The sequence below is a fragment of the Hyla sarda genome, chromosome 8, assembly GCF_029499605.1.
Source record: "Hyla sarda isolate aHylSar1 chromosome 8, aHylSar1.hap1, whole genome shotgun sequence".
In the NCBI taxonomy this organism is placed as follows: Eukaryota; Metazoa; Chordata; class Amphibia; order Anura; family Hylidae; genus Hyla; species Hyla sarda.
In genome coordinates, this window is record NC_079196.1 from 105,123,391 (window position 1) to 105,148,854 (window position 25,464).

The 25,464-nt window shown below is 41.3% G+C and overlaps 1 protein-coding gene across 5 annotated transcripts in view; it reads left to right on the forward strand.

The window, feature by feature from the left end:
• Positions 1–25,464, forward strand: part of PARD3B (par-3 family cell polarity regulator beta) — a 1,515,381-nt gene that overhangs the window by 663,433 nt on the left and 826,484 nt on the right. For all 5 annotated transcript variants that reach the window (XM_056536585.1, XM_056536586.1, XM_056536589.1 and 2 more), the window contains one exon: positions 22,630–22,674. In XM_056536585.1, the coding sequence (XP_056392560.1) occupies positions 22,630–22,674 (45 nt within the window). The remainder of the gene's footprint in view (positions 1–22,629; positions 22,675–25,464) is intronic.

Here is a 25,464-nt window from a genome sequence, read left to right on the forward strand (position 1 = left end):
CGTAATTAGAAGCCACATACAGTACATAACATGGTTCCGGACGTAAAACACCCCTTCCTCAGATGTGTAATAGTGAAATGGTGCTTAGGTTGTGATTCTTCCTTGTTTGGGAAATTGTTTGCCTTATTAACAACCTTTTCCTGTGAATCGGGAAGAACCGCCTGAATTCCACCCATGCTTGGAAGTAGTCATGCTTTAAAATAAAACTGCATGCTCATCTGGTATAGGAGCTTGTACTTGCTACCTTTTCAAGTCCTATTGCTGTGCACTTCTATACATTTGTAGATAGCGTTGTTTATGGGATAGAAATAGCCCCATTAATAGTTTCGCTTTTTAGCAAATGTCTGCTTTCAGAAAAATACGGGGGGAGATTTATCAAATCCTATGTAGAGAAAGAGTGGTGCAGTTGCCCATGGCAACCAATCACACTGCTTCTTTTATTTTTAATAGGCCTCTTCGAAAATGAAAGAAGCCATTTGATTGGTTGCTATGGGCAACTGCACCACTTTTCCAGGTTTTGATTAATCTCCCCCACTGACACAATTTTTTCCTCTATAGAGTATATAGGAAAATTGTCTTAATGCATTTAATTGTTCTTAGATTGTCTCGGGAATCTCACAAACAGAGGTAGAAATGTGATGAATATTTAATTCCAAAGTAGGGAAATAACACAATCTACCAATATAGTGCCAGGGTCTGGGTTTGGAATTTTAATTTTCAGAATACTTGTCTGACCTTGTTTGCGTTTTGGCCAGCCTGTCTGACCCTCAGCACGGTTTGAGTCTGACATGCTTGATCTAACATTTAAATGTTTCGTTTCTGCTTCAATGGCTGCAACATTTTGGATAGGATACATCTTCCCAGGTCATTCGGTAATTGCTCTGCTGATTAAATCTGGGGTAATATGAAATATGCTGGTACAGTTGTTAGCCTGCACAATTTCATCTCAGGAAAATAATATAGGCTTCCTATTTCATTATTAGAGAAAATTATTTTATTTGAAAAAGTATGGATCAGTATTCTAAACATTGTGTTCCTTGATTAACATGCTAGATTATAAGATTACCGTTACTGATTAATATTGCAGGCATCAGTAAATACTTTTCATATTTTTCATATTTGATTTTGTTATATATCTGTTTACTATCAACACTTTGCTTGGTCAAAAGTAATTTCTCCCAACCTACCCATACACATGAATATTTGGCATGGACAAAAGTTAATGTTTTATTTATAGCTTCAAAATGGCATTAAAAGGGTCATGTGGTGAAAATCCAAACATACATGACCCTTCTCTCTAATATTAGGAGGCCGCCATACACTTTGGACAGTTGTCCGAACCCGCTGAGGCCAGCGAGTTGGGCCCACTTGAGTATAAAGTGTATTGGCACCTTTAGTGATTTTAGTACAAATAGGCAGCACAAACTCACATCAGGCAGTATTAACCCCTTAAGGACTGAGCCCTTTTTCACCTTAAGGACTGAGTCCTTTTTTGCAATTCTGATCACTGTCACTTTATGCACTAAAAATATGATTTTTTCAGGTAACAGTTAAGTTTGAAGTGGATTTGAGGGGCCTTTATGTGAAAAATACCCCATAAATGACCCCATTGTACAAACTACACCCCTCAAAGTATTCAAAATGACATTCAGAGAGTTTGTTAAAGGGGTACTCTGGCGCTAAGATATCTTATCCCCTATCCAAAGGATAGCGAATAAGATGCCTGATCGCGGGGGTCCTGCAGCTGGGGACCACCATGATCTTTCACGTGGGTCCCACAGCTGGGGACCCCCGTGATCTTTCACGCAGCACCCCGTTACCATCAGCCCCCGGAGCATGTTCGCTCCGGGTCTGATGACTGCCGATTACAGGGCCGGAGTATTGTGACTTCACGGCTCCGCCCCCACGCTCCGCCCCCTCAGAGCAAGCCTATGGGAGGGGGTGTGATAGCAGTCACACCCCCTAGGGGGATGAGATGTCTTAGCGTCGGAGTACCCCTTTAACCCTTTAGGTGTTTCACAAGAATAGCAGCAAAGTGGAGGACAAAAATCTAAATCTGCATAATCTGCATTTTTTACACTAACATGTTCTTGTAGCCCCATTTTTTTTTTCATTTTTAAAAGTGGTCTTAGGTGAAAAAGCCCCCCAAAATTTGTAGCACAATTTCTTTTGAGTATGGAAATGCCTCATATGTTGACATAAAGTGCTCTGTGGGCTCAAGAGGGAAAGAGCAACTGTGTGCTGTCATGGTTTTTGGGGGCCATGTTGCATTTAGGAAGCCCCCATGGTCCTAGAACAGCAAAAAATAAAAATAAAAAAAAAAATGGCATATTATTTTGGAAACTACACCCCTCAAGGAACGTAACAAGGGGAATAGTGAACTTTAAAGGGGTACTCCCACACTGAGACATCTTCTCCCCTATCCAAAGGATAGGGGATTTGATGTCTCACCCTGGGGGTACCGCCACTGGGGACTCCTGCAATCTTGTACTTGCCACCCACCTGTTTGAGCTGCACGTCGCGGTGCCAGCTCACAAACAGCCAGGTGGCGACCATGGGGCCGGAGTACCGTGATTTCACGACTCTGCCCCGTGTGACGTCACCCCCTGCCGCCGCTATGCCAGTCTATGGGAGGGGGTGTGACGGTGGGACCCCCACAGTGAGACATCTTATCCCCTTTGGATAGGGGATAAGATGTCTCAGGGCCAGAGTACCCCTTTAACACCTCACAGGTGTTTGATCACTTTGCGTTGAAGTTGGATGTGAAAATAGAAAATTTTATTTTTAACACTAAAATGATGGTGTTACCCCAAATTTTTCTTTTTCACAAGGGGTAATAGGAGAAAATGGACCCCAAAATTTGAAGCCTAATTTCTCTCGATTAAGAAAATGCCCCATTTGTGGATGTTAAGTGCTCTGCTGGCACACTACAGGTCTCCGAACATAAGGAGTGCCAATGGTCTTTTGGAGAGAGAATTTTGCTGAAATGCTGAAGTCGGGGGCCATGTGCATTTTCAAACATCATGATGCCAGAACAGAAGAAACCCCCACCTGTGACACCATTTTGGAAACTAGACCCCTCCATGAACATAACAAGGGTTACAATGAGTACTTTTTTGAACAGTGGGCCGTAAAAGTGAAAAATTACATTTTTAATACTAAATTGCTGGTATTAACCAAACCATTTTTAATTTCACAAGTAGTAAGAGAAAAAAAGCTCCACAAAATTTGTTGCCCAATTTCTCTTTCTCCAGAATAAGGATATACCCCATATATGGTGGTAAAGCACTATGCGGGTGCAAAACAGGGTTTAGGAGTGAGACAGCATCAATGAGATTTGAAGCCTAAAGTGGTGTTTGCACTGCAATGGTTGAGGTTCTGACACAAAATCTAAAAAAACAAAACCTGGCAAGTGACCACAATTTTGAAACTACACCCCTCAAGGAAGGTAACAAGGGGTACAGTGAGTACTTATAGCTCACAGGTTTTTTGAACAGTGGGACCGTAAAATGAAAAATTCAATTTTTTTTTCTACTCTAAAATGCTGGGGTTACCCAATATTTATCAGTTTCACAAGAGGTAATTGTTGAAATTGGGTTACAAATTTTGGAGGGCTTTTTCTCCTGACTATGGAAACACATCAACATATGGGGTAACGTGCTGAGCGGGCACACAACAAGGCTCAGAAGTCATAGAGGTCTGTTTGCATTTGTGGCCTATGGCATCAGTAGCTGATGGTTACATACATTCAGAGGAAAATACAAAAATAAAATACCCACATGTGACACCATTACAGAAAGTACCCTGAGGAATGGGTATAGGGGTAAATAGGACATTTTGAACCTACGGGTGTTTCCTAAATTTATTTTCCAGGAATGGATGACGGGTAGCTTTTGAAAATTGCAATTTTCAACCTATGCTCTGCTTCATCTTTCTGGGAACAACTAACATGTGACTCCGAATTGTCGCCTGGAAATACGTCAGAGCTCATGACTTAACTCTACGTATTTGAGGCTGATGTTTCTTATGGACCTAACAGTTACATACATTCAGAGGAAAATACAAGAAAGGAACACCCACATGTGAGCCTATTACAAACAGTACACCCCTAGGGAAGGTGTATAGGGGTGAAGTGGAGATTTGGAACAGATGGGTGTTACCTTAATTTATTTTCCAGGAATGGATGAAGTGTACTATGGGGGGGAATGAAAATTGCAATTTTAATACTGATATGCCAATTCCCAGAATGATGACCCAGAGTATAGCCGAAAGTAAAAATGATGCCCGCCCCAAACCCTATGCTCTGAATCATCATTCTGGGAATGTGATGTGTGTGGCCGTCCCTAAACTCTTACCTCAAATGTGCACCTCGCTCAGGTGGGGGAGAGTGCTGCGTATTTGAGGCAACTGCAAACCCAGAAAGGCTGTTGACTCTGTGTCCCATGACCCATTTTTTCAGGGGAAAAAAAGATATCAGGGGTTTCGGGAAGGGGGGGGGGGTTGTTTTGGTTTTAAAATTTGGAAGACAATGTACTCTGGACTGGTACATTGAAGTTGAATTCTGGGGAATTAAAATTAGGGAAAAGGATAAAAAATGTAGTGATCCATGGAAGTGGGATACTCCCTGAAGCAGTTTTTAATGCAGAGGTTCGGATGATTGGGGCAAGTGTCACACTGAGTGGTGGTGTCCTTCCGAATCCCCCTCCTATGACACACTCTGCATTTTTTCTGGCATCGTCCCTTCTTTCCAGTGTGGGGGACGATCCGGGGTGCCCACAGTTCCAGAGGTGCTCTGACCCGCTCCTTGGAGGCCTCCAAAGATGAGGGCCTTTATAATTACCTCTTGAAGCTGAAGGAATGTCCCTGTGTTGCCAGCGTGCTGGAACAGTACAAAAGAGTTGTACGTGGCAACCTGTACCATGTAGACCGCAACTTTTTTGTACCATGTCCGTGTTTTGCACATGGCATCATCTGGCTTGAGGACTTGATCAGAAAGTTCAACTCCCCCCATATACTTACTGATTGGAGTCCAGAATACAATCAGGCTTGAGGACCGGTACCTCGCACAGGGACAGGGGTGCTGCCGTTCCCATGAATTGTGGTGAGCATAAGGACATCCCTCTTGTCATTATACCGGACCAGCAACAGGTTTTCATGGAAAAAGGCACGGGACTCACCCCGGGGGGATAGGAGCATGTGGGGGATGAAGGCCTCTTTGATTCTTCAGGACTGTCCCACAAGCGACCATGGATCTGGCGGCAAGAGATACTAGTATAAAAGTTATCCACGTAAAGGTGGTAACCTTTATCTAACAATGGGTGCAAAAGGCCCCAAACGATTTTCCCGCTAACACCCAGAGTGGGGGGACATTCTGGGAGTTCAATACGGGAATCTCGTCCCTCATACACCATAAACTGGCAAAGTTTATACATCTTCACGCCATACTGCGCTCTCTTGTTTGGGATGTATTGCCGGAAGCGAAGTCTTCTCTTAAAGCTGATGAGAGACTCATCAATAGTGACCTCCCGCCCTGGGACATAGGCCTCCCAAACTGTGGCCCCGAAGTGATTGATGACCGGCCTGATTTTATACAGGCGGTCATATGCGGGATCAGTTCGGGGGGGACATGCCGCAGTATCAGCATAATGCAAACATTTCGGAATGACCTCGAATTGGGGATGTGCTATGGCCATACTGTAGAGCGGGGTCTGGTAAAGGATGTCCCCACTCCAGTATTGCCTGACACTGTTTTTTAACTAGACCCATATGCAGCACAAGGCCCCAAAATTTCCTCGTTTCGGCTGCATTGACTGGGTACCACTAATTGAGTTTAGCTAAAAATGAGCCCGGGCTTGCAGCGATGAACTGTTGGGCATACAGATTCGTCTGGTCAACCATCAGATTGACAAAGTCGTCACTGAAAAAAAATATTCCATTTCAGTGAACCCGACGATGTCAATCTTGATTCCTAAGTCGCCAATAAACTCAGGAATCACGGGCTCGTGGTCTGCTGAGTCCAGACAAGTTTGCTGGTTCAGGGCACCAGTAAACTTGGCTGGGGGGGCTTGACTAGTATGAGCGCCAGGGGGACTCATACTAGCATGGGGCACAGGGTCAGGAGCAGGGGAGGTTTACGGCCTCGCATGGCGGAGGCTCCACTGCCTTGCTGGCTCATCATCTGTAGATGATGAGGAGGACGAGGAAATAAGGAAGGTGGGGTCTTCCTCGTCCTCTGTGGTGCTTTCAGAGTCGGAGGCAAGTAAGGCATATGCCTCCTCCTCTGAAAACGCCCTGCGGGCCATTTCCCTACTCTATTGGGGAGTGAAGTATATACATATGTGGGGGGAAACTTTATTGGTGTGTGTGCTGTGTGTGGTGTGGTGTGATGCTTCCTACCCTAACCCACAAAAATAAACTTAACAAAAAAAAAGACTTCTAGCGCAAAAAAAACCTGCACCAAAAAAGAGTGTTTACCTAATCAGTGGTGTGCACACTGATTAGCGCTTGTTGGCGGCAGGGGTGCAGAAGTCAGTGGGGGGTCTGGCAACTCAGCCCAGAACAGTGGCTGATGGCACATACACAGACCCCCACAAAAAAAAAAAAACGAAAAATAAAATAAAAAAAAGATTAAAACCCGAAAAAAAAGCCCTCGCCTGAACCCAAAAAAACCTGCTGATCAGTGATAAGCGGTGGGGCAGGCCGCACACACAGGTACGGTCTGTCCACACAGCACAGGCCTGCTACTGGTGGCACAGACCGCCTATAGGTGCTAAAAATAAAATTAAAAATGCGCTTTAATCCTTGAAAAAGCGCCTTCACCACAAAAAAACGGGGTGGAACACTCTCTTTTATAGCTGAGAGGGCCTGCCACACATTTAGCAAAAAAAAAAAAGCCTGTACCCAAAAAAAAAACCGCTGGGGGCAGACCACAGCGACCCTTTAGGGCCTGGGTCACGCAGCTAAAGGTGCTGCGGACCTGTGGACACCTTCAGATAATGTGCTGGAAAAAAAAAAGGTCTGCGCTCAAAAAAAAAAAAAGCTGGTGGCAGACCGCAGATACCCTGAAGGGCTGGGGTCATGCAGCTAAAGGTGCTACTGACCCGCGGACACCTACAGAAGGAACGCCAAAAAAAAAAAGTTTTTTTTAACCCCTAACTGTCTCTATCTAATCTAATGCTTTCTTTGACTGCTTTCTGTGCCAAGGGGCATGGGGACATTTTTTTAAAACTGTTTTTAGAACTGAGGGGGAAGATGGCAGTACGGGGCTCCGTCCTGCTCACCAGATCTCTAGGAAATGGTGGAGAAAACGGAGGAGAGTGCTCCTGATCCCACCTCCTCCTCCCCATACTGCAGTGATTGGTGTGGTCACTACTGCCACCCAATCACTGCTGTACTGGGGTCGGCAAAAGTGCCGCCCCCCCCAGTACTGTACGGATGATGATTTGCAGTGTATATTACACCACCGATCATCATCATAATCCGGGTCATTGGGTCACACGTGACCTAGATGACCCGGAACCGCCGCAGACCGCCGGTTAGTATTTATTGTCGATCTGCGTCGATCTTAAGGATCACCCTCGGTACAGGGATCCCCTGACCTGCGATGGCCCCGACATACGATAATTTCAACATACGATGGCCTCTCAGAGGCCATCACATGTTGAAGGCAGCATCAACATACGATGCTTTTGTATGTCGGGCCCATCGCATAAACGGCAATCCGGCAGCGCAGACTGCTTCAGCTGCCGACGAATAGCCGTTTAAGGTGCCCTGTGTGGTCCGGTGATGGTCACTTACCTGTCCCTGACATTTCGGACCGTCCTCACGTCGTCATCCAATAGGAGCGGCGTGCACAGGGACGTGATGAATGCGATGAAGAGCGACGATCCCGGGCAGCAGAGACGGTCTGGAGAGGCGGGGACACCCCCGCGGACGCAGCGACACCCCCGCGGACGCAGTGACAGCGATGGAGGGCGACATCCAGGGCATCGGTGACGGTCCGGAGCGGTGGGGACAGGTGAGTATACTGTACTTTACATTGCACTGATCCCTCAACATACGATGGTTTCAACTAACGATGGTTCATTTGGAACGAATTACCATCGTATGTTGAGGGACCACTGTATTCACAAGGCATACACACAAAAAACCTTTACATTATTCTCTAATAATAGCCTATGCTGCACCATATAAGTAAAAAAAAATCTGGAGTACTTCTTTAAGGACCCGTATCACATGGATCTTATTTTGGCTGTGGAGCTCATAGAGAGCTTTGCTTTTTTTTTTGGGGGGGGGAGGGTTATGTAATCCCTGTCTTTCTCCTTTATCTTAGTTTTTTTAGCAATACAAGTCTAGCGGAAATGATTTGTCAAGAGTAGGAAATCCCTTCATACAACACTACCATGCAGGCATTGGAGGAATTAGTGTAAATCCCTCTGATATTCGGTGAACATTGGTCAATGTGGCATATATTTTATAGACTTTCTGCTGGTAATGTAACTGTAGAGTATGAAGGTTGCAATACACCTGTCGGATGAATGCTTTATTTTTTATTTGCCAATAGTTATTCCTCTCGCCTCTCCTCCCATACCCATGTACGCTTGGTTTGACCAAGTGTACATGCATTCTCCGTGGGAAAAAAGCAATAATCCATCCACAGACTTCTCTTGCAGCTTCTTTATCTCCTGTGGGAACAAAGGATTGAGCATGTTGAAATCAAGCTTACACAATCCTTCTTTATTATTTTATAATCCTGCTTTATTATTTTATCTATAATTACATTAAATTTCATTATACTGTCAGCAGTGGTCCATATAAACATGTAAAAAAAAGCCCACAACTGGAGCTAGCACAGTCGGGCAATAAAGTATTTAGTAAGCCACCAATAAGTTCTACCACTTAAAAAGATGAGAGAGGCCTGTAATTTTCATCGTAGGTATACCTCAACTGTGGGAGACATAATGAGGAAATAAAATCCATAATATCCCATTGTCTGATTTTTAACCCCTTGGGAAAGTTTTTTCCTCCTCGCCTTTTAAAAATCATAACCCTTTAAATTTTGCACCTAAAGACTCATATGAGGGTTTTTTTTTTTTTTTTGAACCACCAATTCTACTTTGTAATAACATCAGTCATTGTACCCAAAAATCTATGGTGAAACAAAAGGGAAAAAAAATTATTGTGCGACAAGATTGAAAAAAAAAAAAAACTGCCATTTTGTAAATTTTGGGGCCTTTTGTTTCTACGCAGTGCATTTTTTGGTAAAAATGACACCTTCTCTTTATTATGTAGGTCAATTTTTTGTGCCATGATCTGAAGTTTTTATCGGTACTATTTTTGTTTTTATCTGACTTTTTGATCGCTTTTTATAAAAATATTTTATGGTCTAAAAAGTGACCAAAAATAAGCTTTTTTGGACTTTGGAATTTTTTTATATGTACGCCATTGACTGTGCAGTTTAATTAATTATATATTTTTATAGTTCGGACATTTACGCATGCGACGATACCACATATGTTTATAATTATTTTTATTTACGCAGTTTATTTTTTTCAATGGGGAAAAAGGAGGTGATTCAAATTTTTTTTTAGGGAATTATTAACTTTTTTCCCCACTTTTTTTTGCAGTGTTATATCCCCCATTGGGGACTATAACATGCAGTACATTGATTGCATGTACTGATCAATGCTATGCAATAGCATTGCATTGATCAGTGTTATCGGCGTTGATCACTCCAGCCTGGATCTCAGGCTTGGAGCAATTGCCAATCAGACAAAAGTAGGTGCCCTCCTCTTGTGTCCTCAGTTGATCAGGACACCGCAGTTTCACCTAGTCTAGCCAGTCTCCAGCTCTCAACCCCATAGAAAACCTTTGGAGGGAGTTGTAACTCTGTGTCGCCCAGCGACAGCCCCAAAACATCACTGCTCTAGAGGAGATCTGCATGGAGTATGGGCCAAAATACCAGCTACAGTGTGTGAAAACCTTGTGAAGACTTACAGAAAATGTTTGACCTTTGTAATTGCCAACAAAGGGTATATAACAAAGTATTGACCAAATACTTATTTTCCACCAGAATTTGCAAATAAATTATTTAAAAATCAGACAATGTGATTGTATGGATTTATTTTTTATTTTTTATTATGTCTCTAATAGTTGAGGTATACCTATGATGAAAATTACAGGCCTCTCTCATCTTTTTAAGTGAGATAACTTGCACAATTGGTGGCTGACTAAATACTTTTTTTGCCTCACTGTATTTTGTTTTCCCAGACCCCATCAAACATCTAGCCTGTCACATAGCTGCTATTGTTATCCCTTCTCAACCAACTCACTGGCCAGGCCACCTTTTTGCAGTACAGCTGCCAAAACCACTTGTGCTCAAAGCCACTTGTGCTATTCAAATTTATTTAGAACTGGAACATACTCTACTTCTGCCCAGAAATATAAACTTGACTAACTTATGTTTATTAATAGAACACTGCATGCTTGATAACACTTTTTATTTCAGAAGTTTGGCTAAAACAAGGATACGAGACTGGAATATGTATTAGGCCTAGCTGAGAGAATATAAATCATAGTAGTTCTAACTTATTTTTATGGCATTCTTAGAACCTATTACTTTTGCCATACTATACCAAGGGACTCTTAATGGTGACTTGGATCCGCTTATTAATGGACCCTTTATTGTAACAAACGACTATGATTACATTTGACTGAAGAGCTGCAAATTTTAGGCAAAAAATCTATCAAGGTTACATGACCCAATTAGTGGGGCACCATGAAGAGGCTCTGTTCGCCACAGACTTTTCTATCGAAACTTGATCTGGATGTTATTTTTGCAACGATTTCCTTTTTCCCTTTAAATCAGCTTGACATTCTTCTGAACCTCTACTTTTAATTGATATGTATTTTTATTAGAAGGGATTACAGCCTGTAACAATAGCCTCTGCACTGTTAGTTCACCATTTTGAAGTAGTTAAAGTATATAATTACTGTTCAGGCTGCAAAAGCATTTATGTTATACCACCCATATTTATTTAATCAAACTAAATAATCTCTACAGATTACATTTGAATTGCTCCTATTAGCCTTGTTTGGTTTCTTAGTCCATTTTCTCTGCAATGATTTCATTTACAGATATAGTATTTGGAGTCTATCATAGTCAGTCCACAATCTTCCCCTTTTAAACTCCTTAGGGACTCAGCCTATTTTCACCTTAAGGACAAATTTTTGTTTTTGCATTTTCGTTTTTTCCTACTTCCCTTCTAAAAATCTTAACACTTTCAATTTTGCGCCTAAAAGACCCATATAAGGGCTTGCTTTGTTGCGTCACCAATTGTACATTTTATTGACATCACTTATTTTATAATATAAACTGCGACGAAACAAACAAAAAAATATTTGTGGGGTGAAATAAAAAAAGAAATGCCATTTTGTAACTTTTGGGGGCTTCCGTTTCTACGCAGTGCACTTTTTGGTAAAAATGACACCTTATCTTTATTCTGTAGGTCCATACAGTAAAAAGGATACCCAGTTTATATAGGTTTTATTTTATTTAATACTTAAAAATTATAAACTACATGCACCAAAATTAGTATGTTTAAAATTGGCATGTTCTGACCCCTATAACTTTTTTATTTTTCCATGTACAGGGCAGTATGAGGGCTCATTTTTTTGCGCCGTCATCTGTAGTTTTTATCTGTACCATTTTAGTTTTTATCTGACTTTTTGATTGCTTTTTATTTATATTTTTATGGTATATGAAGTGACCAAAAATGCACAATTTTGGACTTTGGTATTTTTTTTTAAGTGTACACCATCGACCGTGTGGTTAAGCTAACCTAATATTTTAATATTTCGGACATTTATGCATGCGGTGGTACCACATATGATTATTTTATTCTTTATTACATTATTTTATTTTTAAAAAAAAATGGGAAAAGGGGGTTGATTTAAACTTTTAAAAGATAATGAACTTTTATAAAAAAAAATTGGCATACACTGATCAGTGCTATGCCATTCCATGGAGCAGTAGATTGCTGATCTGACAACGGAGATGCAGGTGAGGACCCTCTTGACGTCCGGTAAGCTGATCAGGACATTGCGATTTTATCTCGATAGTCACGATCAGCTCCGCTGAGCTTCCGGTATTCTTTTACTTTCGCTTTCACTTCCGCAAAGTTGATCGTGGTGCTAATGGGTTAATGCTGGGCATCGGCCCGATTGGCCGTGCCCGGCATTAGCCGTGGGTCCTAGCTGCCCATAGCAACCGGGACCCACTGGATTTAACCCGTTCTCCACCGTTGAGAATGGTTTAAACCCATTAAACTGGACTAGGGGGTACAGGTACGCCCTGGGACCTTAAGGATCAGGGATGCAGGGCGTATGCATACACGCTGCATCCCCAAGAGGTTAAATGCTCTTAAAAATAGAAGTGTTAATAGTTCATTTTGATCAACTAAAAAAAGAAAGTAAATGAACAGAAAATAAATCTCAAATCTATATTTTGTATGACCACCTTTTGCCTCTAAAACAGCATCAATTCTTCTAGGTACACTTGAAAAAAAAGTCAGAGAAGCCCAAAAATTTTTAAATCAGGCACCCAGATAAAAATGTTGGATTTCTCCAAAAATTGATGTGCAGATATGAGAACGATTACAGGCGTGGTCTGATTAGACACTGGTTTTTACCACATTAGGGTGTATTAGTGCTTCTCCCACTGCCCCATAAAAAGGCTCTCAGAGGTAATTTTTTTGTCCTCTATGACATACTCAAAAACATTTTGTCAGACATTTGAGAGGGAGTGCTTCATTGGACTGAGAGGAGCAGGAGAGACGATTTGACAATTTGCCCCCAAACTAGACCATTCTGATAAGGCTTTTAAGAGGTATTGTGAGTAGTCAGTATGTGAGGGCACACACATGGCAAACAGACTCTGGATGGACCAGATAGACAACCAGTAGAGCATATCGTCTGATCCACCGATAAGTACAAGCAGCTCCCACTTTCCTTGTCCTCCATTCAGACACAGGTGGAACTGTCATTACACAACAATTTATCTGCCCTGGACCAGTATGTTGACTCTTATGGCAGGACTTCCAGCAAGCATTTTTTAGAATGCTAATGCTTACCCACACACAACAGGGGTTTCCCAGGAATGTCTCCACCTGATTGAAACACATTGTTGACCTGACTGGTCACCAAATGTATTGCCAAGCAATCATATATGGGGCCAGCTTTAGCAGCTTTGTCATTTAACATATATTACATACAATGCTACTCATTTTGAGATAGACAGATTACTTATCTATATATTTTTGTTAAAAAAAAGTCACTGAACTGACTGACAGCATATTCTGTATTTCTGGGTAAAACTGACTATAAAACTGGTGAAATGCGGTAGACTCGTGCATAACTTGTTTTTACATCATATTAAATTTACAGTCTATTGTTATATACTCATATAAAGTGGAAACACTTTTCAGTTTGTTCTCCCTGTAGCCACATCTTTGTAGCTGCTTCATACTCAACTTTTTTTTCTTTTAGTGGGTCCCTGAGATATAACTCAGGTCTGCATCTAAAGATTGTGTCTCTTGCACTACACTTAAACAACCTGAATGTCTTTCCAAAGTCCAGAAGTTGTTTAGTTGCATAAAAGAGCTGAAATAAATGCATTTTCTTTATAGCCGATGAATGATTGACACGTACCAAACTCATACAAACTGTGCAGGTGATAGAAAGATTAAAAGACAACCTAGAACTGCAGATAACATGCACAGAGATAAATCAAAGTCAATACACAAAAATATCAAACATCTGCTAGAAAAAAAGTGTCATTATTTCAATCAATAAGCAGGACAATGGTCAGCTAAGAAGAAAAGACATTCTGTTAGAACTCTATTTCTAAAGAAATTCTAACAATTGTTCTCCAAAAGGCAACTCCCTTGGCTATAATATGTGACAAAATGGTTGAGGCACTTGTGTTAACAAATACTGGGATAGTCCAATATAGAATATTTCAACTCAAATGGATAACTAAATAATATATTCTGTGTTAACGGCAAATCATAAAAAAAACAGGTAAATTACTGGTATCCAAAACCATATTTATCATATTTAAGTGCACAACTAATACATTTGCTTAGGAAGATGAATGATCTTTTGTTTCTTAGATTTAGGTTGTAAATTTATCCTACAACATATATTTAATAATAATAATATAATACATGTTGAAATAAATTAAAATCACAGCAGCTCCCCACTAATGGGTCATAAGGACAACACACCTACCTCCATACATTAACTCTTATGTCTCTCACAAAGCCATAGGCAGGGCTGGTAACACACTTCTTGGCTCACCCCACAACTACCCTGGCACCACTCTTTTTAATTCAAGTGGGATGCACAGGAATACTGCCTTGATAAGAGTGCCCCAATCCCAGAAACTTACCCTAGTTTCATGACCTAAATACATCCTACTAAGTCTCCTCATGGGTAAAATGGCAAATAGCAAATTAATAAGTAATCTGCTCAGGTCACATATTTAATAATGGTGTAAACTATTATTAAGGCCAGAAGAGCAGTGGTGCTGCTACCAATTCTACAACCCATTGGGGTTTATTTACTAAGAGTAGAGTGTAGTTTTCTTTGTGGGTCTTGATTTCCGAAAGGAATTCTCCCAAGGTATTTACTAAGGTTTCCCTACATTTGGACCACGCATGGAATGTGCAGATTTCCAGAGGCGGTGCAAAAATACCCTATTTCCCATGTACTAAAACTAATACTTTATTCTAAATCCTCACACAAAAAGGAACAAACAGATAAAAATCCAGTGTGAATTCACTCCACTGTATATGAGTGCATCTTGTTATGGTGCCTTTCAGGTCACCTTATGCCCTTAGCTGTAAACTCTGCATGCACCTGCAGCGTGCTATGCGGACTTGGAGTGAACACTGTGTTAAAATCAATTCAATTCTCAGCCCCCCTCGACATGTCATGGTTAAAGGGGCTTTATGGAAACAACATTTTTAAAAGTGGGTCAGAGAGCTACAAAAAATATAAACCATACTGTCCTGTCCTGACCCCCTGCCTCTGCTGGTCTGTCCTAATCCTTGGTGCTCTCTTATTCTTCCTGCTTTTTATGATGCCCAGTTTGTGCGGGAGCTGCCCACTCAACTAATTACTTGCTGAGGCATATCACAGAGAATGAATGGAAAGCAACCCTTTCTCAGGATTACTGGGTTGCCAGTGTTTGGTTCCCCAACAATCTGCTAGTAATTTACAATGCTGTGGATAGCGGATAATATTTGATGATTATGGTACCCCTTTAAGTCCTCTTTTTCTTTTTATAATGAACTAGCTGATTACCCGGCGCTGCCCGGTTTTTCATACCATGTCCTTGTGGGGAAGGAAAAGCAACAAAGGAAGAAGCTTTTGTCCCATATACCATCCCTACATCCTTACCCCATATCCCCTCCTCATATCCTGACCCCAAATCCCCTTATCCTATCCCGTCCTCATATCCCATCCCTATATCCCATCCCTATATCCCGTCCCTATAGCTCGTCCCTATAGCTCGTCCCTATAGCCCGTCCTCATATCCCGTCCCCATATCCCATCTTCATATCCCATCCTCATATCCCGACCTCATATCCCTTCTTCATATCACATCCCCATATCTAATCCTCATTTCTAATCCTCATATCACATCCTCATGTAGGGATGCGTTGTGGTAAAGATATTGTAAGCGGAAAATAAAAGGGGTGTGGCTTAAAGGGTGGGCATGTCTTTGCAAGATGGCCCATGGAATACAGGGAGGGTGTGGCCGGACTGATGCATTCACCAGGAGATGCAAAGCGGAGCTTGTTTTTAACTATTATATATTTTTGTTTGACATATAAGTAACATGCGACCAAGTATTATCATAATATCTCCAACCATATGGAAGTTATGCTGGAACATACATTTCCCATAGATTTGCATTGGACTTTGAACAAAAACCCTGACCCTTGCAAGTGGGGGTAGGTTAGGGTTAAATTACCTATCCTATGTTTGTTGTTGATATATAAGTAACATGTATACCATGTTTCATGTTATTTAAATGCCACAGATGTGGGAGAAGACTGGTTTAAAATTATCATTCTACTTGTGATCCTCTGCTCTTAAGTACTGTACAAATTCACTTTTATTTGTATCTTATTGTGATCTTAAATCTAACTTACACATGCTATTCTGACCAGTTAAGGTACCTAAACTATTACAGCAAGTCAAGTTTTTGCATAATACTAGGATCATACCTGAGCTCCACAGTTAGGGATTCTGTAATAAAATAGGGATAAAATGAAACAGAAAAGGTAAGGTTTGGAGAATGTAGCACCCTTGTTGCTTTCTGCTTCCACAACATGTGTATTATTATTATTAATTATTTTTATTATTATTATTTTAGCTTAGTCCCTGTTATACATACACTGCTCAAAAAAAAAAATAAAGGGATCACTAAAACAACACAATGTAACACCAAGTCAATCACACTTCTGTGAAATCACACTGTCCACTCAGGAAGCAACACTGATCGACAATCAATTTCACATGCTGTTGTGCAAATGGAAAAAACAACAGGTGGAAATTACAGGCAATTAGCAAGACACGGATCCCCAGACCTGAATCCGATTGAGCACAATCTGGGACATCATGTCTCACTCCATACACCAATGCCACATTGCACCACAGACTGTCCAGGAGTTGGCAGATACTTTAGTACAGGTCTGGGAGGACATCCCTCAGGAGACTATCCGCCTCTTCATCAGGAGCATGCCCAGGCATTGTAGGGAGGTCACACGGGCACGTGGAGGCCACACACAATACTGAGCCTCATTTTGACTTGTTTTAAGGACATTACATCAAAGTTGGATCAGCCTGTAGTGTGGTTTTCCACTTTGATTTTGAGTGTGACTCCATATCCAGACCTCCATGGGTTGATAAATTTGATAAATTTGATTTCCATTGATAATTTTTGTGTATTTTGTTGTCAGCACATTCAACTATGTAAAGACGAAAGTATTTCATACGATAAGTTCCTTCATTCAGATCCAGGATGTGTTATCTTAGTGTTTGCTTTATTTTTTGGAGCAGTGTATATGGAATGTCTCTTATAAGAAATGATGAACATTAGAATTACCTTGCAGACTAAATGGAGCCAGTTCAGCAGCTGTCTTCTACTATGCAATGGTTTATTTTACTGTGAAATTGTTAGGTGCTTCCTGTCGCACATTAATTCTTCTTTTGTTCCTAATCCCAATTTATAGGAAACAGACTAACCTCATCAAAATCTACACAGAAATGCTTATTATCTGAGAAGTAAGGATTTACTATAGCAGCTAGGGCTCCTCTTACCAGTTCTATGGTCTAAAGACTGAGCAGACCTAGCTTATATGTAGCTCATCAAATTAAGATGTTTGTCTAACCTGCAAATTGGGTCTTGGTCCCTGTTTTTATATATGAGTTTTTCATTTGTATTATTAAAGCACAGTATTCTGTAGCACTATTCAGGGATAATTTTCTTTCCCATGGTTTTTATTTATGTATTTTTTTTCAGTTTTTTTTTCTTGGGATTGGAGAAAACTGCAAAATAAAGAGTAAACACAACTAATTAAAAAAGCAAACCTTTAATTAACTGCCATTCATAAAACATATACTTATTTGGCATTCTTAAAGGGCTGTGTTCAAATCTACATTGGAGTGCCCAATAGGAACTTCTGTTGTGGAGTCTGCTGGAAAAACAAATAGTGCTGCATCTGATGGACCCAATTGTAGTCAGTGGGGTCCATTAGCCACCATTGGTGTCTGTGACATTAAGATACAGCACAGTAATACTTATGCATATGTAGCCAAACTGTAATAAAACATATTCATTTAATGTTTTTTTTTTTTTTTTAATCTTTCAAAAGGTGGTGAAAAAACTCTTTGTGGCAACAGTTTTTTTTCTTTTAGAACATCTGAATTAGTTCTCGATAAATCATAATTGAACATTTTGATGTGCAGGTGTCCAGAATAGCAATACCATATCCCATTGACGGTGAATGTTGGTATACAGTGACTTGTCTTGGAAGTCACAAGGATAAATGTGTTCTGAACATAGAAGAAATCTCAGCAAACAGTCTGGAAATGTCTAAATGCCACTCTTAATGTACCATCTGCTGTGGTTGAAAATTAAATTATAATATCTTACCGAGCTAAACACAATCATGTCTTTCTATTTGGTATGAAAATAAGGAGACTTGGACACAAAACACTCTACTCATTTCCAGTTTGAAGACATCTTGATACATTATAAATTACATATGCAACAAAAAATAAAAACCTATAGATCTTTACAGTTGGGGAGATTCACCAGGGTGATAGAGAAGTGAAAGCTGTGCCTGATGTGTGCAGATTAAATAACAACCATAAAACTACAGTATGTACTGTCTCCAGTGGGCTATTGTAAACATAACATAAACCCTGACATATCACACTTGAACAGACAACACTCTTGGCTTCTGGTGGGTAATGGGGCTCTATGCCATATGAACAGAACAACACTGCATTGTTTTGCTTTTACCAATACTAATACTACAGTGAGGCAGGTACAGGTGCTGGTAAATGTTGAAGAGGCTATGTGTACCATTGCCCCTTCAACCAGTCAAATGACAGGTGCTGCCAGACCCCCAACAAATATAGTATTAACAGCTCAATAACCCCTTTAAAACTCTGTTGTACAATGACAGTATGAGTAGTCTACTTTATGATTAATTTGTGGATTTATTTTGTTAGTGAGTAACTATTTAAAGAGGTATCCAGAATATTAAGTTTCTTTTCTATATAACTGTGTTCAGGGCGCGGTTATATGTGGGGGGGAGGGCAAAATTTACCCCCTGTCATGCCGCTGTCTCCATGTCTGTCACCCACCTCTCTGCACTTCCTTATTTCTGTGTTGTGCAAGGAATTTCTCAGTCAGCCAATCAGTGACTGCAGCAGTTTTGCGCCTTAGCTAATGATTGGCTAAGCCGTAAGGCCCTTGTGTGGAAGCATACATAAGAACACATAGGGATTGACATAGGGATTGACACTGAGATAGCGGGCACGGCAGGGTGATGATACTGTAAGTATAGTTTTTTTGGTTTTGTTTTTTATTCTAAACTGTGCCCTGAGTACAGTTAAATATTAAAAGAAATATCCAGGTGACCTCTTGACTAATGGCTGTCCGGAAATGCTGGGAGGAGTTGTTTTGCAACAGCTGGAGTCTCGGTTTTGGAAACACTGCCGTACAATACATTTTTTCATTTTTATTGGGGGGGGGGGGCGTGTAAGGAGGTGTATATGTAGTGTTTTAACCTTTATTATGTGTTAGTGTAGTGTAGTGTTTTTAGGGTACATTCACACTGGCGGGCGTTTATGGTGAGTTTCCCGCTAGGAGTTTGCGCTGAGGCAAAAAATTTGCCGCAGCTCAAACTCGAAGCAGAAAAATTACTGTAAACCCGCCAGTGTGAATGTACCTTGTACATTCACAAGGAGGGGGGGGCATACCTCCAGCTGTTTAAAAACTACAACTCCCAGCATTACTGACAGACCGTGCATGTTTGGAGGCACACTGGTTGGAAAACCTTCAGTTATCTAACTCAATATTTTCCAACCAGTGTTCCTCCAGCTGTTGCAAAACTTCAACTCCCAACATGTACTGATCGCCGAAGGGCATGCTTGGAGATGTAGTTATGCAACAGCTGGAGGTACGCAACTACATATCCCAGCATGCTGAGACAACTGTTTGCTGTTTGGGCATGCTGGGATTTGCAGTTTTGCAACATCTGGAGGGCTACATTTAGAGACCACTGCACAGTGACCTCCAAACTGTGGCCCTCCAGATGTTGCAAAACTACAAATCCCAGCATGCCCAGACAGCAAACTACTGTGTGGGCATGCTAGGAATTGTAGTTTTGCAAGATCTAGAGGGCCACAGTTGGATCACTGCACAGTGATCTCCAAACTCTAGCCCTCCAGCTGTTGCAAAACTGCAAACCCCAGCATGCCCACACAGCATATAGCTGTCTGAGCATGCTGGGAGTTGTAGTTTTGCAACATCTGGAGGGCTACAGTATAGAGACCACTGTATAGTTGTCTCAGACCGTAGCCCTCCAGATGTTGCTAGGCCACTCACCGGCTTCCGTAGGATCCTGGGAGTCGCATCGCCATCCTGTTCTTCCGCCGATCCCCGTCCCGGTCGCAGCCCGCAGCCGTCGCCGATGGGTAAGTGGACTTCGGTACCCGGTCCCTGCCGGTTTCCCCGTCCTGCCCCGCCTATTGTGGGTGGGCAGAACGGGGAAAACGAAAGTTAACTCCCCCCGCCCCCTGATCTGCTATTGGTCATCGCGTCTTGACGCCCAATAGCAGGGATAGGAGGGGTGGCACCCCTGCCACCTCACTCCTATCCCTTCTGGTGGCTCATAGGTGTCTTGGACAACCGCGATCCCCCTTATATTCCGGGTCACCATAGACCCGTATGACCCAGAATAGGCGCAAATCGCAAGTGTGAATTCACTTGCGATTTGCGCCGATTGCCGACATGGGGGGGTATGATGACCCCCCCTTAGCATTTGCGCGGGGTGCCTGCTGATCACCTGGTCCTTAAGTAACAGGTGCCGAAGGCGTACCTGTACGACCTGGGTCCCTATGTGGTTAATGGGGTACTCCGCCCCTAGACATCTTATCCCCTATCCTTTTTACAGGGGATAAGATGTCAGATTGTGGGGTTCCCACCGCTGGGGACCCCCGGGATCTCGGCTGCAGCCCGCTTTCATTACTGCGCAGAAAAAACTCTCTCTGTGCGTAATGACGGGCAATATAGGGGCCCGAGCATCGTTACATCACTGCTCCGCCTCCTTGTGATGTCACTGCCTGCCCCCTCAATACAAGTCTATGGGAGGGGGCATGGCGGCTGCCACGCCCACCCCCATAGACTTGCATTAAGGGGTGGGCTGTGATGTCACGAGGGGAGGATTCATGACGTAACGATGCTCCGGACCCTGTATTGCCTGTCATTACGCACAGAGCAAGTTTGCTCTGTGCAGTAATGAATGCGGGCTGCTGCAGCCGAGATCCCGGGGGTCCCCAGCGACAGGAACCCCGCAATCTGACATCTTATCCCCTATCCTTTTGATAGGGGAGAAGATGTCTAGTTGCGGAGTACCCCTTTAAGTGGAATTGCTACATTTACGCTCATGCACCCTTATGTATTGTATAAAAAAAATATTTTAGTTTAAAACATATAGGGGGACATTTATCAATGTTTACTTGTGTATTCCTTTTTTTAGTTCTTTTTTTCTTACAATTTTTTTGCTTATGTGCGACTTATTTATCAACTGGTTTCAGCCTGTTGATAAATTTCTTTCAGATAAGCGATTATTTGTTATTTATTTTTTGCTTTGGTAGTGGCTTTTTCTGCTCCATGTCTGAGCTGGAGTAAATGTAGTAGTTTTTTTCATTTGATGCAACTTTTTTGCGACTTTCGCACTTGATAAATCTTTTGACCACTGCAAGTCAAAAATCACTTTTTGCTTACCTGAGTTTATTTTTTTTTTTCCTTAGGGCACTGCACAATCAAATAGTCACACAAAAAATAGAATAGTCACACATGCAACTTTTTTGCGACAATTTAAAAAAAAAAAAATACTAAATGCTTTGATAAATGTCCCCCATAGTCCAGTCCTTAAAAGGAAACTTGTCCTCCTTTTCTTGCTGCCTAAACCTTGAGTCCTTATGACAGTCCCTGTTTTTTTTTTCCCTACCAACTAGGATTTATAGATCCCTCCCTATTTGAAAATGAAAGCTTCCCTTTTCTCTGACGTTCCACTGCATAATTGTATCATATTTCCTGAATATTCTCTATTATTGGTCTTGGAAAAACATATGCTTCTTCCCAAAGTTCTGTGTTCAGACAACATGAGTTTGTTACAGCATTGTAAATGTAGGAATGTGTCTAATCTACAGAAGACAGCTGATGAAAGTTCTTGGTCAGACATGCTGAAGCAGTGCGTTTCAGAATTTATTTTGTTTTCTCCACATGGCCATGCATAGTCCAAGTACACCAGTGTCAAAGTTTTAGCTGTACCTATAAATAATAGCAACGGCTTGTCCACTTTCAAGACTGCGGATTATGGTTCAGTGGCTGTGACGTATTGATATGCCTTGCCTGACTTATTTCCATGCTTTGAAGAACTCTTATACATGGCTTAAAGCCACTGCAATTGCAAAAAAATTCCAGCAGCCTTTCATGAAATAAACTTGCAAAGATCTTTCAATGATTTATGTGAAAATCATCAGACATCCAAGCAAAATATCTTCCTGTTCCCAGCAAATGGTAGACTAAAAAAAAAAACATAAAAACCATTTCACTCAGCATTCCAAAAACCTCAGCTAGTCATATTTTCCACATCTTGTGATCTAGGTATCATGTGTAAAGAGGTTTAAATATACATCTAATAATGACCAATTTTACAGCAAATTATTTTTTTATGATCCTACGTTTTGAAGATTAGATGTTAAACTGTGTAAATGTGAAATAATATAATTATATTTATGTATTATTTCTTGTTACAGTGGCTGATGAAAGCAATGTTATGTCAATAAATGGTCACAAAGAAGGTAAGGAATTTCATTGGTCTCTCTCTGAACATTATGTAGAATACATACTGACCCCTATATAGCCACCAGACACTCTGCCTGGTAAAATCTTCTATTTGCTTTAGATCTGTTCTTATTGTGAGACAACCTCTTTACCTTTTAGCTTCTAATAGATGTGATCTGACAATGCCTATCTTGCCCAGTTAAAGCATCAGAGCCACTGCTGACAATTATTTATTCAGTCAGGGTGGACAGGAGTTGATATATTCTCTTCTAAAATGATATTTAGGGAAGGTATAGGAATAATTTGTGTTGTATTATTCTAAAGTGTTTTTTGGATTACTTACCATGTACAGTATCTCACATAAGTGAGTACACCCCTCACATTTTAGTAAATATTTTGTTATATCTTTTCATGTGACAGCACTGAAGAAATGATAGACCGTTCCAATGTAAAGTAATGAGTGCACAACCTGTAGGGCAGTGTTTAATGTTGTGTACCCTCAAAATAACTCAACAATCAGCCATTAAAGGGGTACTCTGGTGGAAAATGTTAGTTTTTAAATCAACTGGTGCCAGATTTGTAAATTACTAATATTAAAAAATGTAATCCTTCCAGTACGTATTAGCTGCTGAATACTAAAGAGAAATTATTTTTTGGAACACAGTGCTCTCTGCTGACATCACGAGCACAGTGCTCTCTGCTGACCTCTCTGTCCATTTTAGGAACTGTCCAGAGCAGCATATGTTTGCTATGGGGATTTTCTCCTACTCTGGGCAGTTCTTAAAATGGACATAGATGTCAGGAAAGAGTTCTGTGTTCCAAAAAGAAAAGAATTTCCTCTGTAGTATTCAGCAGCTAATAAGTACTGGAAGGATTAAGATTTTCTAATAGAAGTAATTTACAAATCTGTTTAACTTTCTGCCACCAGTTAATTAAAAAAATAAAAAGTTTTCCCCAGAGTACCCCTTTAACCTCTTGGGGACGCAGGGCGACGCAGAGCATATGCATATGCCCTGCATCCTCGATCCTTAAGGACTCAGGGCATACTTGTACGCCCTGGTCCGGTATAACGGGTTTAAACTGGGATAAACCTGGGATAGCCAGGACCCACGGTTAATGCCGGGCATGGCCGATTGGGCTGATGCCCGGCATTAACCTTTTAGACGCGGCGATCAAAGTCTAAAAGGAAAGTAAAAGAATCCCGGCAGCTTAGCGGAGCTGATCGGGACTATCACGACAAAATCACGATGTCCCGATCAGCTTACTGGATGACGGGACGGTCCTCACCTGTCTCTCTGTTGTCTGATCGCTGATCTACAGCTCTATGCCTGAGCAGTAGAGCGCCGGTTACACTGATCAGTGTTTAGTGTACTTGTTAGTGTATGCAATCAGAAGATTGCATGTTTTAGCCCCCTAGGGGGGCTAAAAAAAAAGATTAAAAAAAAATGTAAATAAAAGTTCATTAACCCCTTCCCTATTAAAAGTTTAAATCACCCCCCTTTTCCCACTTTTTTAAATAAAATAATGTAATAAAGAATAAAAATAATCATATGTGGTTCCGCCGCGTGCATAAATGTCCGCACTATTATTGTGCATTTTTGTTCACTTCATAGAGTATACCATACAAATATTGATAACTAGCGATCAAAAAGTTGCATCAAAACAAAAATGGTACTGATAAAAATTACAGATGACGGTGCATACAGATGAGCCCTCATACCACCCCGTACACGTAAGAAAAAAAAAGTTATAGGGGTCAGAAGATGACAATTTTAAACTAACTAATTTTGCTGCATGTAGTTTATCATTTTTTAAAGTATTAAAATAAAATAAAAACTATATAAATTGTTTATCCTTGTAACCGTATGGACCTACAGAATAAAGGTGTCATTTTTACCAAATATTGAACTGCGTAGAAACAGGAGTCCCAAACATTACAAAATTACGTTTTGTTTTTAATTTCCCACAAATATATTTTTTTTGTTTTGCCGCAGATTCTATTATAAAATAAGTGATGTCATTGCAAAGTACAATTGGTGACGCAAAAAACAAGCCCTTATATGGGTCTGTAGGTGCAAAATTTTAAGTGTTATGATTTTTAGAAGGGAAGGAGGAAAAAGCAAAAATGCAAAAACTAAAATTTGCTGAGTCCTTAAAGGGGTACTCCGGTGCTTACACATCTTATCCCCTATCCAAAGGTTAGGGGATAAGATGCCTGATCGCGGGAGTCCCGCAGCTGGGGACACCCAGGATCATGCACGCGGCACCCCGTTTGTAATCAGTGCCCGGAGCGTGTTCGCTCCGGGTCTGATTATGGTCGACCGCAGGGCTGGCGGCGTGTGACGTCACGCCTCCGCCCCTCAATGCAAGCCTACGGGAGGGGGCGTGACAGCTACAGCTGCTAATATGTACCGGAAGGGTAAAGATTTTTTAATAGAAGTAATTTACAAATCTGTTTTAACTTTCTGGCACCAGTTCATTAAAAATAAATAGGTTTTCCACCGTAGTACCCCTTTTAGGCATGGAATTCAGCAGAGCTTTACAGGTTGCCACTAGAGTGCTCTTCCACTCTTCTATAAAGAGGTCACGGAGCTGGTGTATGTTAGAGACCTTGTGCTCCTCCACCTTCTGTGTGAGGATGCCCCACAGGTGTTCAACAGGGTTTAGGTTTAGAGACATGCTTGGCCAGTCAGTGTGTCTGGGGTTGTTATAATGTTGGAATACCGCCCTTTAGGCAGCCTCCTTTAGGTAATGGTAGTAGCAGACCCCTTTAGGTAGTAAAAGCAGCAGCCCTCTTTAGGTAACAG